This window comes from Strix uralensis, chromosome 4, assembly GCF_047716275.1.
Source record: "Strix uralensis isolate ZFMK-TIS-50842 chromosome 4, bStrUra1, whole genome shotgun sequence".
Classification (NCBI taxonomy): Eukaryota; Metazoa; Chordata; class Aves; order Strigiformes; family Strigidae; genus Strix; species Strix uralensis.
Window position 1 is genome coordinate 50,243,910 of NC_133975.1, and position 19,565 is coordinate 50,263,474.

Here is a 19,565-nt window from a genome sequence, read left to right on the forward strand (position 1 = left end):
GAAAAAGGAAGAGTTTAATTTATTAAACAATAGGATTAGCAGTAGTACTCACCATAAAACAAAGTTAATGGTGCTAAACTCCCTCAAACAAACACTGCCTTTACCTTTAGCGAACAGGCTGTAAGGCTTCCCAGCTACAATAAACCCAGTAACCACTTTGCTTCCAACTAACTCATTGTTCTGAGAGACCAGGAGCGTACTATGTACCAAAGTGCTAGTTTTCAAGATTGCCAACACCTGATTCAAATCACAGGTGCGGTCACTTGCTCATTGCAGCACTCCCGGGCAAGAAACACCGTGTGAAAACCAGTACAGAAGAGCCATAGTATAAGGGTTTCTCAGGGCTGAACCAAAGCTACAGGTTCTCTCCCACAACACAACCTTTGAGGAATAGTGAATTCACCTTCTACAGTAATATCAGTATCTGCATGTTACTTCCATATTTCCATTACTGTTTACAGAAATTGCTTGTGCATACATATTTATTGTGGTAGGTTTTTCTAGCCAAGTCTGGCCCTTCAACCTGAGTAATAACTTTTATGAAATAAAATGGCGCTGTCAGTAGAAATTGATGCCATTTTGTATATTAACAGACTTCGATACAAGACCCCTCAAACCATGAGGCCCTTCATATTACCCAGTCTATTACTGCATGCATGCATGCACACATGGCCAGCAGATCATACAAGGCAGCTCTATTAGCTCCCTAAATACTGTCTCCTATAGTCAAGAGAAGTAGCCTTTTCCAGTCTACAAGATTAGGTATAATTTTTTATATTTGCCATCTCCCACTATTGGTAGATAGACAAATTGAATCAATAGTCCAGACTGAAAATCATTGCCATTATTAGCTGAAAGTTGCAGAAAAAGAAGAAAATTTCTCTCTTTATACCTGTAGAGAAAAAAAGGCTTTCAAGGTACAGAGGTGATCTCAAGGTACAGAGGGGCCTAAAAGTTTGAAAACATCCCTTACGATAGTTTCCTTCCAAACTTAACAATCCTCTTCATTACTCTTCCCTGTAGGGCAATGTCTCATTATTTGATAGACTATGGATTTACTCTTCCAAACGCCACACCCTCTGCTTCAAAATCTAACAGAGGTTCCTGCCTGTTCCTTCTTTCACATGCTGAAATAAGACACTGCAGGCAGCCTGTGAGGTATCTAACAAACACCCCAGTCTGAATACCCCATTCCCTGCTATACCAAAAGATCTCACAGTCCACAAAAGCAGTAAGTAGCATGCTAAACATGGCTTGCAAGAAAGCAGAATTTAGAGCTCAGACCCTATAAACTGAAATTCAAAGGTATCTTCTTTCAAATAAATGGGACAGACTGCATGTTTATGGCTTAAATGGTATCTTGTTGGGTTTTTGTCCTCTACAAAATTCCAATTTCCTCTCAGGCATTGGTTAAATTCCTACAGCAATAAGAAACTCTGAGCAAACTGCCTCCTGGGTCTACCCTCTCTAAGACAGAAGTCTACATAGTTAGTACAGAACTACCATTGTTCAAATCTTTATGCAGTGCTGGAGATATTCTCCTATTCCAAGCCACAGCATGATCTATAAACACACTGCAAAGTACAGGCTGCTGCCCAGGGTATATAAGGAACAAATATGTAGCCTTTCGTACCTCAAAGTAAGCTGCTGGGAAAGGCAATTATTCCCTGCTTGTCTGTGATTGATCAGCTTCCTGTATATATATGGATGTGTGAGCTTTCATTTATTACCTACTTGGTCACTGGCACAGGGCTGCAAAGAAAAAGGTCTTTCTAATAGGATTTTTTCTGGGAAAGAAATTAAAATAGCATTGAGACAATTTAAATGACAAACAATGGCACTTTCCAATCCTCGTCTCTATGTAAGACAGCACCCATACAGCTAAAAGTTCCAGGGGAATTGTTTGGGATGCAGAAGGTGGATTTCAACCCCTCTGTATTGTCTACTCCCTTTTAAATAATATGCACAAAGGGCAGAAGTCTGTGCAATCAAGGCAGAGTAAGGCTTTAAGTAACATGATTTTAATATTCATAAGGTTTTAACTTCTTAGTGATTATTTATGAAATCTTCTATTACATCAGGATAACAGGTTTAAAAGAAAGTAAAATAATTCGAAACTTACCATTTTTACACCAGTGAAAATATTTTAGAGCTATATTCAGAACATATCATCATAGCTGGTTTGAAATGATCTGTCAATCCCTACAAAGTATCAAATAATAATTAAATCCAGAGTTCACGAAGGACAATTGTTAAAGGAATAAATTTGTTGCAGAAATAACAATCGTATACTAAAGGTTTAGCCTGAAATGCATTCTTCATCACAATACATTGCATAGGCCCCCACTAAGTCCAAAACAAATGGGGTTTTCCTCATATCAAAATTATCAAAAACTCTTACCTATTCCACTGGCTTAAAGACTGCTATACAGGCTTTACAATAGGTTATCTCATATGTGAAGAGGTTCACAACAGGAGAAAAGGAAAAGGGTCACTCTGATGTCCTTTCATTCTCCACATGTGGCCAGTTCTCTCTACTGGAAAGGAATTTTTTCTTGGTCACACTTTGGTGTACAAGGGAGGGATATTCCCCAAGAAAAGGAATGTGACAAACTAATAAACTAAGCTATATTGTACAAATAACTGTAGATCAGTGTCTGCTGAAGGTTACCTCTCAACTGGTTCTTCTTATAAAGAACCTCTTGTTAATTTAACTCATTTAAAATATAAATATATTATAAAATCGGTGCTATGGAACAACCATTATAAAACATTTTCTTAGTTGGATGAATTATCTTCCACATGATTCTGAACCACTCCACATCGCGTATGTGAGCTTGGGAAGACAAGAGGGCATAAAGGTTGCAAGATACTGTCAGGGCTTATGTGCACCACTGTCCTCTGCTGGAAGAAATCAGTCTTACTCCTATGTTTGTGACTGATTAGCTTCTATTAGCAGTAGCTCACATAGAGCAAAGATGACATAAGCAACAGCTAATGTACATTCCCATTTAAGCTCCACAGGCCTGCGGCTTAGGACAGAAGGTTGTTAATTCTATTGTCTAGGAAATGTAGCTGCATAAACAGCATTTAAGATGTTTGCATATGCCCCGGACAGTGTTCTTTATTACCATATATTTGTACAGCAATAACACTCCCAGGCCCTGCAGAGACTGGACCTTGCTGCTCTAAATACAGAGTTAAGATCCAAGATTTCAACTGCATGGTACTGTATCATTTGATGCCCAAGATCTGCAAAATGTCATCTATAAAACAGCAGCTCATTTTGTATCAGTGTGAACCCAAAGGAAAAGCATACACAACCCCTTTGAGGACCTGAGCCTAAGACACTTCAAACAACAGCTGAAGAAAGACACAAATGCAATCACTGTCTTGTGCTCCAGCATTTCTAGGGTGTTAATTTTGTCAGGACAGGCAGAGGACCTGTAGACACAAATATCAAGAACTCTCAAAACCCTCTCAGGTTGTAACACAGCTGCTTCCCACATTAACGCTATTGCATTTTTGGGTGCCTGGGGAAACACCTCAATGGGAGGAAGTAAGCAGGAGAGCTGTGTGTGAGGAGGACTTACACCTGCCTAATAACAGGCCGCCATCACACTGAGCCACGAAGGCAGGGGAGACCTTTCCACGGCAAAGCTGAGGGACGTCCACCACAAGCTGAGCAGAGCCAGTCTTCCCCCACCCCTGGTGAAGGCGGGGAGGTGTGCGCCTGCACCTGGCTCCCCACCTCCACCCTGAGGAACAGCAGAACCTTTCGCGAAGCCTCCACCTCGCCAGACCCGCCCTCCTTCCCGCCTGCCCCAGCCGCCCCCCTCAGGCGGTGCGCGGAGAGGGCGGAGCCAGGGGGTGGGGCCTGGCGGGAGTTGTAGTCCGCGCGCCCAGCCCGCCGCTCCGCGCAGCCGCCTCGCGCGCCGCACTACGTTTCCCAGGGGGCGCTGCGGGATCCCCTCAGCAGCAAGCAAGGCAAAATGGCGGCGGCGGTGCGGGGGTGCGGTGGGGTTTGGCGCCGGGCGTGGCAGCGCGGCGCTGGGGGTCCCGCCCCCCGCGGGCAGCGGGCTCTCGCCTGTAACGTGAGAGGAGGGGCGGTGCCGGCGGGGAAGAGCGGGTACGGTGGCGGACGGTGCGGGGAGAGGGGCCGGTGGAGGTGGTTCTCCGCTGGAGCAGTCCGCCCTCAGGGCGGAGCCGCAGGGTGGGGGCTGGGCCCCGGTTCGGGTCGCCGGGCTTGGGCGGCTGAGCAACGGCTGTGGGAGCTGGGAGGCGGCATGGTGATAGCAGAAGGGCCCGCTTTAAATACCATTTTCTGAGCGGTGTAAGGCATCTGCAGCTTGTTGGTGGCTGGCAGCACCTTCTCAGCATGCATTTATCTTGCACCCCTCCCCCAAAAAACCCAAACGGTATTTGTCTTGGCAGGGGGGCTGTGTCCTTTTCCCATGTTTGATAAGAGCCAGGCGCAATGCAAGCAAATTAGAAAGCGTTAACATTCACGTGTTCGGAGTATAAACAGCAAGGGCTGCACCAATTTTCATAAGTATTTTTGAAGGTTTATTCTGGTCCAAAGGAAACTTTCTCTTCAGGGAGAATCGTGAAACTTCGACAGTGTGCCCGGAACGGAGCATTTTATTCCTCCTGCAACTGAAAGTTACAGCCTGTACAAGCTTTCATGTTCTCTGGTGAAATTCAGGTTTTTCTCTGCACAGCTGATCACTTAAGTGAAGTTGTGCAGACACCGGCAGAAGTATGCTGATGATTCTTTAGAGACACAAATAAACCTTGAACAAATATGGCAAGAAATTCCAGGTTTCTCATTGGCTTTGTTAGTAGGACTGGATGCACATACCTTTTTATCTGAGTGTAAGCCAGCACACTGATTAAGCGAAACCTGATGTAATTTTTAATACCATAATGTGATAGGGATGTATGTCTAAAGAACACAGGAAATGCTGAAATAAATCGGCCTACAAAATTAAAAACAACAAAAAACACCAATGTTTTTTCCCTAAACTTTGGGGTATTTTTATGAATAGTTGAAAATACCAAAATATCATGTTTCAGTAAAAGAAAATACATTATCTCCTTTAGACATCTGAATCTTAATGCTTTATGATAATATTTCTAAAGCAGTGATATAAGTGTCATCTGCATCACTAGTCTGGTGTTTGTAGGGATGTCCTCATCTGTTGGAGGGCAGACAGAACTAAAATCTTGGCAATGTATTATGTTCACCTTTCGAAGGAACACTGTACTTGATATATTTGATGTTTTTCAATAGCTTGCTTATCTCCTATAGCTATCTGGGTACTTACACTGCTGAAGTATTCTGCCATAGAAATGTGATTTCATCACTGAAATATTATTTGTGCCACTTCATTTGTACAAGGCCAGATAATTACTTAGAGAAATTGTCAAGCAATTCATACTGTAAAGGTGACCTTTTTCTCTTGTCCATATAAAGGTTATGGATGTGAGAATTGCAATTACTTTTTAGATGATATGGAGAAGCTTTATTCTGTGGAATATGTTCAGAGAGCAGTCACTCTGTAGTTGAAATGATGATTTCTCTATTACCAGATTACTAATGTTTATGCTAATATGCTACTAACACTGCTCTGGAGAGCCACCTTTCCCAGCATGCAAGTGACTAGCTGATAAAGAATACATAATTTATTATGCCACCTGTCTGTTGGAGATTTATCAAACTACCTGAGAAGTAATTGATATTTATGATGATTTTGTGATTTTCACGAGGTACCAAATTAGGGTTCATCCAGCATGCACGTTTGCCTCATTAATTTCTCTAAGGTTTCTCATGTAAGGAAAAGTTAAAAGTTCCAGACCATTACATTTCTTTTTTACGGCATTCTTTTCTGTATATAATGAAGATGCTTTGCCATAGTGTCCTCTCCATATATATTGTCAGTCTCAGTTCTCCAGTACTGCAGCACAACTTTTGCCATTACACTGTAGATGTATTTACAATATCACTTACAATTTTTTTACAGTTACAATTTATTTCTTGTTAATAAATGAGAAGTTCTTAATTCTCCTATTTTTAGATGTTTATGTGGTTTAATGTCATCTATATTTAAATTGTATTTCCCTTCTCTTTTTTTTTTTCAGTCTTGCTCCATGGGTACCAGTTGTGGGCCTGGAAATTCATGCACAGATCAGTTCCAACTCAAAACTTTTCTCTGGTTCCCAAGTCCAGTTTGCAGCACCTCCGAACTCTTTGGTATCTTTCTTTGATGCTTCTTTACCAGGAACTTTACCAGTAAGTTATTCTTCAACTTAATTTATATCAGGATTAATGTCAGACAACTTTGAGTATGTTTCTAATATTTTGTTCTTCCCTAGATTTGACTATAGAACTACTTTTGCAGTAGTTTTATATTTTCTGGTTGTTTGACAGCATGAGATGCTTAGTACTGTTTCTTTTCGGTTTACTCACTCCCTGTCTGTCACTACAGACACTTGATATCCTCTGCAAAGGGAAAAAAATAAGGAGTGTCACTTCAGCATACTGAAGGAATTGCAATACTTCTTTGAGGCCAGAGAGGATGTATTTGGTTAGTATGCCACACACGAAATTCCTTAAATATGAGAGGTACATAAATCCTATGAGAGAAGAACATCTTAGATTCCGAGTGGCCATTTGATGTTATGTTGCCATATGTTTGTTTATGTATCTGTCATTTGCCATTTGGAATATCTCACTGTAGAGGTACTTTGCTTCCTAAGTAGAAAGTCTCTGATTTAGGAAAGTGTCAACTGTTCCTATTTCCAGAGCAAAACAATTTATTTTTAAAAAAAAAAAAAGTAATCTTTGTGAGACATTGTGAATAAGTCAGAATAGCTAGGTAGCACTTAGCAATGAGATTTATTAGTGACAACGTAATAAATTTTTGAAGTCACAGCTTAGTTATAACTTTGTGAAGGCTATGACAGTACTGCTGTAGAATTCTCTCGGAATCTAACAAGTTTAATATAAAAATAATAATTTAAAAAGTATAGCATAAGTGTTTACTAAACAGTGAAAATAAATATTGAATGACTTAACATTGCCTCATGTGACAAGCATGCAGAGACTATAATGGTGGTGTGGTTTAACCCCAGCCAGCAATTAAGCACCATAGAGCCGCTCGCTTACTCCCCTTCAGTGGGATGGGGGAGAGAATTAGGGGTGAAAAAAAAAGTAAAATTCATGGGTTGAGATAAAGAGAGTTTAATAAGACAGAAGAGGAAGGGAAAATAATAATAATAATAGAATATACAAAACAAATGATGCACAATACAATTGCTCACCACCTGCTGACCAATACCCAGCCAATCCCCAAGCCGTGGTGTACCCTGCCCAACTCACCCCAGTTTATATACTGGCCATGATGTCATATGGTATGGAAGGGCAGTATGAGAAGCTGAAAAGTCTTTGACTTAGTATAACACTCCTTAGCAACAACTAAACCAGCAAATACAAATCCAAAACAGCACTATACCAGCTACTAGGAAGAAAATAAACTTTTTTCCAGCTGAAACCAGGACAAATGGAGTCAAAGTGTTTAATGCAAAAGTGTTTCACTGGAGGTTTGAATTCCAGTTGCAGATACTTTTTTTTAATCTATTGGAAGCATTTCATCACCATAACACAGCCTTAAATAATATTCTGAAATTGAGAATTAACTTATAGCTGGGCTTCTAGGGTCTCGATATATGCCATGTGATCCTTAAAAAGTTAAATGAGTTGATATATTCATTCTGTATTTGTGAAGGTATTGAAACCTAAGGAAGTGAAGTTTAGATGCTGATAAAATTTGGACTTCACTCTGGTTTCAGTGGCAATTCAGGGCTGAGTTTCAGATCTAACTATATGGATATTTTGCATACTTTCCAGAGCACCTGGGAATCTTATGCAATTGTTTGGTTTTAGAAGAATCTGGTTAGACTTAAACATGGAAAATTAGTTCCTTTTGTTGGGGACAGGGCTAGGTTAGAGAGTTAATAGTCACAAAATGTGAAAGGGTTCAAGATTTTTGTTTTAGACCTTCTACTTAACGTTCTGTTAATGCACAGAAATCCTTGTAAATTGTCTAGTGCTTATCTTCAGTCAAGTATAAAACTGTTCTTGAATGAACAAAAATGAGTATTTATGAAGAGTTTCATTTTTATGTGTGTTACTGGAAGGGCTTTTTTTGCTTTTTCCTCTGTTAAAGTGCTTTACAAATGAGGCTTAGTATGACCTTTGTAAGAAAACCCCAATACATGTGGGCTTTGGCAGAGAATATAACTGCACCTGAGAAACAAAAACCAGAATGGTTAGGTTACTTTAAAAGTAGTGATACTATCTTAGCTTCTACCAGCTGCTTTTATCTATACAAAGAGAAGAAAAATTTTTCTCACTGTAGTACTGGTGAAAATAATAGTTGCAAGTGAATGTTACGAAATACATGTTCTTGCATGTCAGAATGTGGTACAATATCCAGTCAGTAGTTACAGCTTTATTTTCCTGTTGTACTTGCTGCACAGGAATTAGAGATCGATGTTTGTTCTGGAATCAAACAGTTGGGCTTATTTTCTTGAAATAACTGTACATATTTGTATATGGAATAGTATCTGAAGTGGAATTGGATTTTGAAAGATGGAGGGTTGTTTTTGAAAATTACCAAGTATTTGTAAAAAAACCCCAAAACATCTTAAAAAATGTTAAGATTATTGCCTAATAAGTTTCTTCAGAAGGTAAATATTTGGCCTTTACTTTGACTCTGTTTAGTTGAGAAATGAAAAAAATAATAAGAGTTTTAATACAGTGGCTGTGCTGTCCATAGCAGAGAATAACTGCTGTTATTAACTGAGAACTATAGGGGCAGTTTTCAGTGTCACAGGGATTTAAATTTACTTTGGGACCATGAGACGGTTGTGGTAGACAACCATGCTAGCATTTGTTGCTTCACAACGGGACCAGAAAGAATGGTACTAAAGGGAGCTTTTCTGGTTGTTATACATTTCTGGGTCACTGATGAGTGTGGGTGTGAGCCTTTGCTGTGCTCTGCACAGGAGAGGGGAAACTAGAAGAATGTGTTTAGTCCTCCTCCATCTTTCCTCTCTCTGTTTTCTTCCTGTACTGTAACACAGCTTATTTTATGCTTCTGCTGCAAGTAGGCCCTTAGGAGGACCATCACAGTGTTAGTGTCAAGGCCATGTCACTGCTGCTCTCATAACGTGCCTCTGAGAGACAGCTACAGGCAAGAACAGCTATGCAGGTGCACTCTTGTTTGGCGTGAAACAGAAAAAATAATGTGGCAAAGCTGTGATTAAAAAAGTAGAAGTACTGAGACTAGATGGCATACCCCATGCTACGCTTCTTGTGCCCTGTGATGATGGAGCCCCTCACTACTAGACCAGATAGCATCTTACTCTAATTACTGTAAGGATCTCCTTTCTTTGGGACTACATGTGATTACATACATTACATTTCATGTAAGGAAATGTGCAAAGGCCTGTTTTTTTTACCTCCTGAATGGACTTGGCAATGATCTTAGCTTGGTGTCTTTAGAGGACCTGTTATAAGTTTTACGCTATACGTGGTGGCCTGTAGCGGGTCATCCCTGCAGGTTGATCTAAAATTCTTCTGAGGATCCGTAAAGGCGATTGCACTCCCAGTCTGATTTATCCTCTTTGAAAATTCTGAGGTTTATAAAGACTGGGCTCATAGAAAGAGAATCCATGATTATCTATTCTCATGATTGAGGTGGCTGACTAAAGGTTAATTATAGCTCAGCCACAGAAATGAGATGGTAGATCTAGTAGCTAAAGGCTGAAACCCTTTTGTCTGTGCTTACAGTCTTTGTTGTTAATCACACGAAAAGATGCACATTTTACGTTTGTCTCCTGCATGACTAAAGCCTGATCCTGTTTCTTTGTAGGCAAGAAATAATCTAGGATTTACATAACCGAGGTTTAAATTAATAAGATTTGAATGAATGTTAGCCCTAGAGTCTTAAGTATTTTGAAATTTTTGACACCTTCTCATGCATTTGAATTTCATTCTCTTCACAGTGTGAATAGCATCTTTTTTATCTTTTTTTAAGATAAGAGTTTTCGGAAACACTTGGCAATGATCAGTCTCTATTTCTAATGAAGAAAAGGTAAATACCTTCTGACCTCAAGAAGCAGAGTAAGATCTGTGTTGCACAGTGCTGTAGAATATCATGTGAGATACATAATTTTATCTGAATATACAATTTTTTCCTGTTCAACTGGACATCCTTTAGGACTTGACAACTCACTCATAGCTGTTATCCTGCACCTAGATTTTTATATCCTCTTGTAGTAAACTCCTTTAGTTTTCCCTCTGTAACTAGTGATAGAAGGAAGCATTTGGGTCCTACTGTATCTTCTCTTACCTGTATAATGACAGTCGGGCAACCAGATGCACCTTTTCATGGAAGAAAGTAGGGCAAGAACAAGTATTAGCCCTTGTTCCTTCTGGTATTGCACCACTGGCAGCTTAAACTACAAACTCTAACTTCTCCAAAGCTGAGGAATGTCACTGCAACAGTGTGCAGTAGCAGAGAGCACATGTATTGTGCTGTTGCCTTTCCCACCCTGCAGTGCTGTGCTGTTGAGAAGGCTGCCCAGGGATGTGACAGGGTTAATACCCAGTTTGGGGATGTAGAGGGTGCTTTAGTTTCCCTTCCTATATTGACACTGTAACCATCCTTGGCAGTGGCAGATGCCCAGTGTTTTTCCAGATGTCTTGGGTGATAGATTATCAGAATTTATGATGCATTTTAAATGTTCATATACAGAATTTACCCGATGCATTTGCTTTCAAAGGCACTGAGAAGTTTGTGTGAGATTTTGGTGGATGTGTCTGTCAGCTGTACATATTGGAACAGAAACAGCATTTGAGACCAGAATTTATACTTTACACCTTGAAACTAGATTTTTTGATATCCTGTGCCTGTTAAATCTGGTGATTGCAACAGCTGCTTTACCAACTTGTGATTTCAGTTTTGTTTTGACATTCCTGCTGGCATGCATATGAATTTACTCCCTTCTTGTAGTACTTGCTTTGAAAAAAAATCTGCTTCTTAGCTTGACTTTTGATAACTACATTTTTAATTGCACGCAGCTTTCTTGGGGAACTGGACAATCTTCTGATCTTTATATGCATGTTGGCTTAGTTTCCATTACATAAATTTTCTTCTTTTCTTTGAAACCACATGATGCCTAGGTTGTTGTATCCATGAGCTCTCCTCTCAAAATAAATTGGTGGCAGTGCCTGAAGGAAAAAGTGAGTTCATGCTTGTTTTAAACCATTTACTTATGTCTAGGTTCACTTTAACTGCTTGTTACTTCTTTCAGTAAAACTGTAATAATTGTGCTGAGGGGCAAAAAGATATTTTCTTAGAAACTGATGGTACCTTCCTGTTGCAGTCCTTTCCTGATAATATTTGGGTTTGCGACATGCGTTGTATCATCAGTGGTTCAGTCTTTTGTTGCTCACACAGTCCCAGCTGTCTGGACTTGGAGTCCCAGTAAGCCTCTCAAAAGAAAATCCCACATAATTTAGAAAAAAACTAGGGGAGTGAAATAGGCTTTCAAACCATTGCTCCCTGAGAATGCCTTTGCAGTTCATAGACCCTTAAATTTCTGAGTGCATGATGGATTAAAGCCTGCCTACATAATTTCAAGCTGTTAATCAGTTCAGTGCCATTGTACTGGTCAGGAGAGGTCTTTGAAAGATGAGGGAGGCCTGCTTCAGGCAACTTTCAGGGCTGGGTTATGGTGGGAGTTGTTCCTCATTCTATTTCTTTCTCTTTCATAGGATCATTCACAGCCCCAGGGTTACCTGTGGAACTAATCTCCTTCACTGAGGTCTGAGAAGTGTTATACTTCCTCAGTTACTGCAGTTGCTTAGCTCAGCTTTATTTTATACTTAACTATAAATGCCATTTTTCAGGAAACGCCTCTGCTTTTATGCTTTGAAGTATTTGATGACATTTGTTGCTCTCAAGCTTTGGATGAGTCCCCCATAAGGTTTTCTCTTGCTTTTTGCTATGTCTCATTTATTTGTGAGAAGTTATGACACTCATTCTGGGTGTTTTAATCTTTTTGTCAAGGCTAACAATTCCTGTAGGGCTTTGTCTCCTTAGCACCTCAGTAACTGTGCTACCTATTGAGCTCTCTTTCTTTTTGTTGTTCTTGTTGGCTTTCCTGTTCATCCTTAACAGGTCCCTCTGGCTGATGTAAACTTGCCAGTTAGAACAGCATTGAGCTGATAAAACATCTTGCTATCACCTATTTCAGTAGATCCTTCAATGCATCAGTGATGTTATCTATGTATTTTCTCTTATCTCCTTTTGTGTTGGTTTTTTGTTTTGGTTTTTTTTTATTGCTTTACCTTTTGCTTTATACAGATATTTTTCTACTTCTTAGTAGGGAGCAGGCTTGTTTCCTTTCTTTCACACAGTTCTGTTACTGCAGTTATTGTGCCATCTTTGATACTTTTGGAGAGCATGACCATTACATGACAGCTAGACAGATCATTGTCCCCTCTTTCTGTTTTCAGTCTGAAATTGCTGCTGAAACACACATTAGCTTTTTCCCATAGTTTTTCTTGGGCTGGGAATTTCTTTATTTTAAAAGTTTGAACTGTGAGTGGATTTTTTGGGGCAAATTTCTATTACTTCTGTTAACAGTCTCTATATATGCTCTGGCATTGTTAAGTGTTTGATTTCATTTTCTCTCAGTATGTGGACAAACAGTCTGGTTCCAGGTGACTCGTTTTGAGGAAATCCAAGGTAGTATATTGTGTACATGTGTATGAAAGCAGTGCTCTGTTAAGCAAAAGTTTCTGTGACAATCATGGTTCTAGGAATTTGTTAGCGTTTTAACTTTGCAAACTGACATCTTGCTTCTTCATTCTTCTTAACAATTCTTTCTCTGAAGAGCTTTTTCATTGAAAGGTATTTAGGAAACGTTGTCCAACAGTAGTTGTAGGCTGGGTCTTTGTTCTCTTCATGGTTAGCTGTCTTGTGTGTAGTGTTGCATAACTGTCACGTTTATGTATTTTGTTTGAAACTTATCTTGGTGCAGTTAGGCTGTAATTGACTCCTAGGGTAAAATTAATTTCTTTGTGTTCTCTCTGATTATCAGCCACCTTGCCACCTTAAATATATTATGACTGTGTATTCGATTTTGAGAGGATTATGTAAACTTCTGCAACCGATGTTTTAGTTACATGTGCAGATTTTGCCACTGCAACCATTATTTTCTATACAGAGATGCTAGTTTTGCAGTTTGACTGCCGAGTTAGCCAAATTTGCCTCAAAAAATTTTAGGTTTGTAGGGGTTTTTGTGAATATGTTAACAAGCACATGAAGAGGAAATTAGCAATTGAGTCTCTTCTCTCTTCTCCCCACTGCTCTCAGCTTTATTTGGGCTGCTGCTATTAAGGTATTTGTGACACTTTATTCTCAATTTGGGGTGTTTGATGAAATGGGGAGAAGATGGGGGAACCATGGAGGAGGGAGTGTTGAGGTCACTGCTTAGGTAAAACAAACTAGGGCAATTATTCATAGGAAGTTAGTTTTCATTGTTTCTGCTGTTCTGGAACAGCTTTGTTAAAAACAAAGAATTTTAGTTTGTTTTCTTAATAGCTTTTTGCAAGACTTGATGCATTATATTGCCTATTATTTTCCTGAATTAGTATATTCTTCTCTCTATGTGTGATAGACCACTTCTGGCTTACTCTCAATTTTTATGTTTTGCTCTTTTAAGAAATCTGGGTCAGACTGGAGGGAAAGATGGCTACCTCTTTGGGGAGTAAATAAGCATGTTTCAGGAGACAGCAAATGGAGGAAAAAGTGAGGCAGAGCAAAGGACTAGGAGTTTTTGGTGTGTATTTAGTGTGGGCTCTCAGACACACAAAGATTTCAAGAAGGAGCAGAGGGAGAAAATGACAGTCAATATGTATCAAAGGTCAGAATTTGTAGCAACTCAGAATACCACAGAGCTGGCCCTCACCAGGCCTACAAGCAAAGGACCATCCACAAGGATAGACAGGGCAGGGGTTGGTTTATAGACTCTGTTCTGTCCTAAGTGCTCTGTATTTTCTCTATTTAACAAGTTAAACAATCTAGGTTATACTGAAGAAGACAGATGTTATTAATGTTTAAAAGCCTTTTTTAGCCTTTTTTGTGGAGCTTGGCAGGAAAAAATGTCTGAGAAGGTCCACCTCAAAGCTTTGGTTGACTTTGGATTTGATCACATTCTGCAACTTGGATTTTAGCCATCGCTCAGCACCCTACCTCCAGAAGCAGTGAAGTGCTTTCACTGAATCTTCCTGTATTTAACTTGTCCTGGATCAGATAGCATTATCAATGGTTTAAATCTCAACTGGTGTAAGAGAGGGAGCATCCTTCTGACAGGGCAAAAAAAGATGTGTGACAGACACAGGAGACTCCACTGTCAACAGAGAGGGCATGGATGTTAGAGAGATACTGGACTTCTTGATGGGAATACCATAGAAACACAGTGTTTGTTTATGGATATCATGAACCATTGTATTTCCACTGCATTGTTCTATTTTCCCTGTGGGTTCTCTTGCTTGGAACCAGCTCTGCACAGTAGAAGTTTATTTGATTTTAGCCACTGATGATGGGATCTGAGACACGATCTGAGACATGAAGGTCACTAGTTTGGGGTAATGCCACTGGATTGGCTGCTTCCCTGCCACCCCTGAAAATAGATTTAGTCCATTGAGACCATTGACCCCTTTGCCTACACAGTGGTATGCGTGGATTTTTCATTCTGTGGGTTTTTTTTAGCAAACTCTGTCTCAAAGGACTGAGAAATGCAGAAGGTGGTCAGTATTTCAGTAGCTCTATATCTGGTGATACCTTCCTATTTTTCTTATTCCCGGGGTTCAACATTTCTCAATACTGCTACTGAATTTTTCTGGTAATTTCTGACACTGGAAGATGCTTCCTCCAATTCTAAACCTTATGATAGGAGCTCTCAGACTAGCTCTTCAGCTTCAAGAGAGTGTGCTCTCTTATCCTTTGAGTACACATAAAGTAACATTCTTGGGAGCTGGGTACTTCTTAAAATTTCGGGTTTTAAGATACGATTTGAATGAGTGTGCGCTGCATCATCGCAAGCCAACTTTGCCACTGAACAAGGTTAGGAATAATAATACGTTTTGTATAGCGGCATATATCCTCGGTACTAGACTGCAGAAAGATAAAGTTACAAAATGTATTAAGGTGTATATTTAATGCCCACCCCCCCCCCTCCCATCTTCCTTTGCTGCTTCCACTTCTCAGTTGCCATTTTGTTCTCTTTTCTTAAGCTGGGATCTGTCTCTATTAATCAAAGATTTTAATTTAAAATGTCTGGTGCTTCCTTCCCTACTCTCTTGCCGCTTTCCTTAGGGATAAGAACATAATGCTCATGTTAGGGCAGGAAATATGCTGTGAAGTAGATGCTGGGCTGAAATGCAGAAGACCCTAAACTGAAGCTGGCCTTCTCTTTACATTTCCCTTGCAGTTAGAGACTTCCATTTTTGGAACATGTGAGCTCTTTGCAGACCAAACAAATGGCAAGACTTAGTTTGGCTTGTTTTTTAAATTTTTACTGTATGCTTAGAGGGATGGGGTCTGATTCTAGACCTATTGAAGTAAATGGGTCATTTGAGAAATGATTAGTTCTTCATTTATTGTAACATACATTCTGTAAATGCAGAGCTACAAGACAGTTATGCCCTTCTGTGTGTGTGGGAGGATGCCAAGGAGGAAGGCTGCGTTGAGGTACTCATCTGCAGTGTCAGACTGAACAGTCACAATTACATTTAGACTAAGTAGATATGAGTCGTTTATTTTGGAGTTTAACTTATGATTGTACTTCAAAGAACCATATATTGCAGCAAGTTGATACTTTTAACACAGGAAGAATAGGAAGACTGAATATATCCATTAGTGGAAGCAAATAAAAATCAGAGTGATATGAAATGGGAGTACTGGGAAATATGATTAGATGTATCTGTTGAGGTTTCTAAAGATTACTGCCTGGTCTACAGAGAGCTGGCTGGGTACATTGCACTATTTCCTTCTTCCAGCTGTTATTTTGAACGAAAAGGAGCTAAAATTAAATGTTTCTTAGATAAATGGTCCTGTAGTTAATCTGATAATGCTGATTTCTTCATGATTATAAGTAGGAATGAAGGTCTTAAGATAGTCAATTAATATGAAATCTACTTTATTAAAATGTGTGACCTAGAATCAAAAACTTTTAAAATTTCCACAGAATTATTTTGATTTTACTGTGTTTAGTACAAGGAATACTTAGTTCTATAACTTCGGCTTCCTGTGTGCTACTGTTATGGCAAAGATTACTTTTTTTTTTTAAAGGTGGCAAAAATAAACTTTTTTCAGGAAAGAGTTCTAGATGTTTCTTTTTTCCCCTCACTTATTCTATATAATACTCATTAGCAAAACAAGAAGCTGCATACCTACTCTTTAAAATGTAAAAATGATCATTTACTAAATACAGAAACATATACCTTAACCTAAAAGGGGACCAGCTTTCTTTAATGTATTAATATAAGGAGTAAACCTGCTGTTAAAGAAAAAAGCTGTTAAAAAATTGCTTTTGGTGGGAATTTATGCCGTTGAAGGTATTGTGTATAGTTTTGTATAGCTATTGAATAGTCTTGTATTTAAAAACCAAGGTCTTGGCGAAACTGACCTTGCAAATAAAGATGATAAATTTTTAAAAAGAGTCTTTCCACTTGTGAACTAGATATAAAGAATAGACGAGTATCAGAAAGAGAGATCTTGGTTGGGTTGTTCTTTCATTCATTTAGCGCTTAGTTACCATGGTGCTTGAGCAGGATAGCATAGCTACAAGGGAAATGGTGCTGGTGGTGTTAAGGTTTTTCATGAGTTTCCAATACAAACAATTTACATTTCCTTTTGTGATAGCTCTCTAGGATTTTCCTTAAATACCTAGGAGAGATGCTTCCATTTTGGAAGATGAGAAATATTTAAGAAGGCTTTATAAGCTCTTGTGTTTTGTCCATAGCTATGCAGAAACTACATAGCTTTCTTTCAAGGCCACCACTTCACTAATATACCAGACTGGCAGCTTGTTGGTTCAAGCCAGTAATTTAAATCCTTGCTAGTGAAAACTGTCGACTTAATAACAGCTTACTGCATAACCAAGCTTGGAGGACTTATTCTAGGTCATTAGTATGGGAAGTTTCACATACTGAATTGATGTTTATCACTGCAGATTATTTGAAAAGCCGTGTTTGTTTGAAGGAAAAGTAGTAGTTTGCCTAACTGTTGCATTTAAGGTAATGAATTCATTTGGTAAGAGATGAATCCCCTTGTGCTCTAGCTGGTCCTCAGAGATTAGAGGGGCTAGGGGCAGCTGGACTTATCTCTTAATAGGTGTGCCAATCATGGCCGTAACTGTAGGCCTGACACCAGATGCACAAACAGCCCGTAATTCAAGAGAAGCAGTCAGGTTCATGAGTAGTACGGTTTATTCTTATGCAACCTCTACAGACTCTTTGAGATTGCCTACGATAAATGCCCAAACTGCAGGTTGGCTATATAGCACTACACACAAAAAACGATTTTAATCACACACACAATTCCTTGGTAATCACTCGGTGTAGCTGAGGGCCCAAATCTTACCAAAAGGCATACCTTGGCGGGGGGTGGGGGGGGCGGTGAGGAGCACAAACCCATTGATCTGTCCCTCCGATTTGACATTGGATTATAGTCCCTCCAAGTTAGATACAAACTCGGGGTAGTATTTATCTAAGTATGTATGTATGAGTGGGTGGGACTGTGGTCAAGCCATTGTTTCTTGAATAACGACACAGCACATTCCTTGGTGCAAGGTGTGCACTGGATTTGTGGAAAAAGAGGAAGAATGAGAGATAAGGTCTGTGGAGTACTGCAAAACAGTCCTTGAGAGAAGGGGAAGAGCAGGAGATAAATCTGCATAGTCGTGTCAAATGTTCCTTGAGAAAAGTGGAAGAATGGGACCGCGCGGCCTCCACCTAGCTTTGCATTCCTCCTTGGTGCCACGGCAACACAAATCACTGGATCTCCATCCTGTCCTGTGTTTGTTCTGGGCACCATGTGTTAAGGAAATGTGTGTTTTGCAGTTTTTTCACTGTTTTGCTGTTTTGCTTTTCCCACACTTCCAACATTAACCAACTCCACTTTATGCACACAGCCTTGATCACTGGAATGGGTAGTAGCAGTCACTTCAGAAATGGACCGGTATTAAACAGATAAGTTTTGATTTTTGAGGAAGTAGAGGGTCATCTAGTTTTGATCTGGTTTGGGGATTTTGGGGTTTTTTTTGTTTGGGTTTGGTTTTTTTGAGAGTCAAACAGGGCAGAGGAAGCAGATTGGCGTGGTAGACATCTCAGTATGCCCTAGTGGGAAATACCTGCTTTGCAATGCCTTCGATCACCACAGAAGTCAATAACAAAGTAGCACAGGAAGTGGTACTAGTGAATGAGTAACAGCGCACGTACAGTGGTTTGGCTGGTATGACCCAGTACACAGGAGACACATATACGTTACAGTCATCTAAATGCTTACTAGTACTACATAGAAAATAATCATACTTCAGATTTTTATGCCAGTTTTTCCCCGGACCCACCAAAATGCTTCATCAGCAGTAGTGCAAAAGCTTCTCAGTGGTGTAAGTAGTATGTATGTGGGAATTACTTCTTTCACCTCAAAACAGTGTTATCACTTAGGACGATGAGTAAGTTACACTCTTGCTTGAAGCAAAAGTGGATGTTTTTTGAAGGAAAAACACTCGTGTCTGAAGCAAAAATTGAAGAGCAAGTGGTCAAAGGCAGTAGTTGTAGTGTAATCGTTAGCTAAACTTCACCTGTCTTTGAAGAAGTGCTATGAGGCTCTAATTGACTGTGACTCAGGAGTTGGATTTGGTCTCATTCTCCAATTACTATCAGTCAAAACCCCTGCACCATCAGAAAGTGTAGCAAGACACCAGTTCACTACTTCGATGCAGTCGTATTCTGAGTCTACCCAGTCTTTATGAAGCCTTAATGGTTTCTGGTGACCAGCTGCTGAAGGGCTGACTGGCGCGGTCCTCCTGAATTTGTAAAGCTGAACAGGATCGTGCCATAAGGCTTTAGTAGGAGGAAATTTTGCCTGTGTATTTAGAAATATTATGATACTTCAAACATTGAACAATTTGACTAGCACTGCGCTGTTACAAGCTTCCTTTGATAGTAAAAATAAAAAAGTATCTGTAGTGTCTGGAAGTAATTAATTGTTGAACAAAGGAGCATCTACTGAATAGTGAACTGCAGCTATGATACTAAAATAAATTAATATTTGTAGTTACCAGTTTTGCTTTTGATTACAGTCAAGACTGATTGCATTCATTATTTTGCTGCAGATCAGTATTTCGAAGAGGAATTGTTCTTCCTTTTCTCATTTAAAATTTTCTTTATGTATCGTTTACATTTTTTAATAAATAAAATA

The 19,565-nt window shown here is 39.6% G+C and overlaps 1 protein-coding gene across 2 annotated transcripts in view; it reads left to right on the plus strand.

Annotated features, from left to right (window-relative positions):
• Nucleotides 1-3,992: 3,992 nt before the first annotated feature.
• GATB (glutamyl-tRNA amidotransferase subunit B) overlaps nucleotides 3,993-19,565 on the plus strand; it is a 44,004-nt gene continuing 28,431 nt past the window's right edge. For both annotated transcript variants that reach the window (XR_012628737.1, XM_074866681.1), the window contains exons 1-2: nucleotides 3,993-4,129; nucleotides 6,142-6,292. Coding sequence is in view for 1 of the 2 variants with exons in the window: in XM_074866681.1 (XP_074722782.1) it covers nucleotides 3,993-4,129; nucleotides 6,142-6,292 (288 nt within the window). In the remaining variant the exon portion in view is untranslated. The remainder of the gene's footprint in view (nucleotides 4,130-6,141; nucleotides 6,293-19,565) is intronic.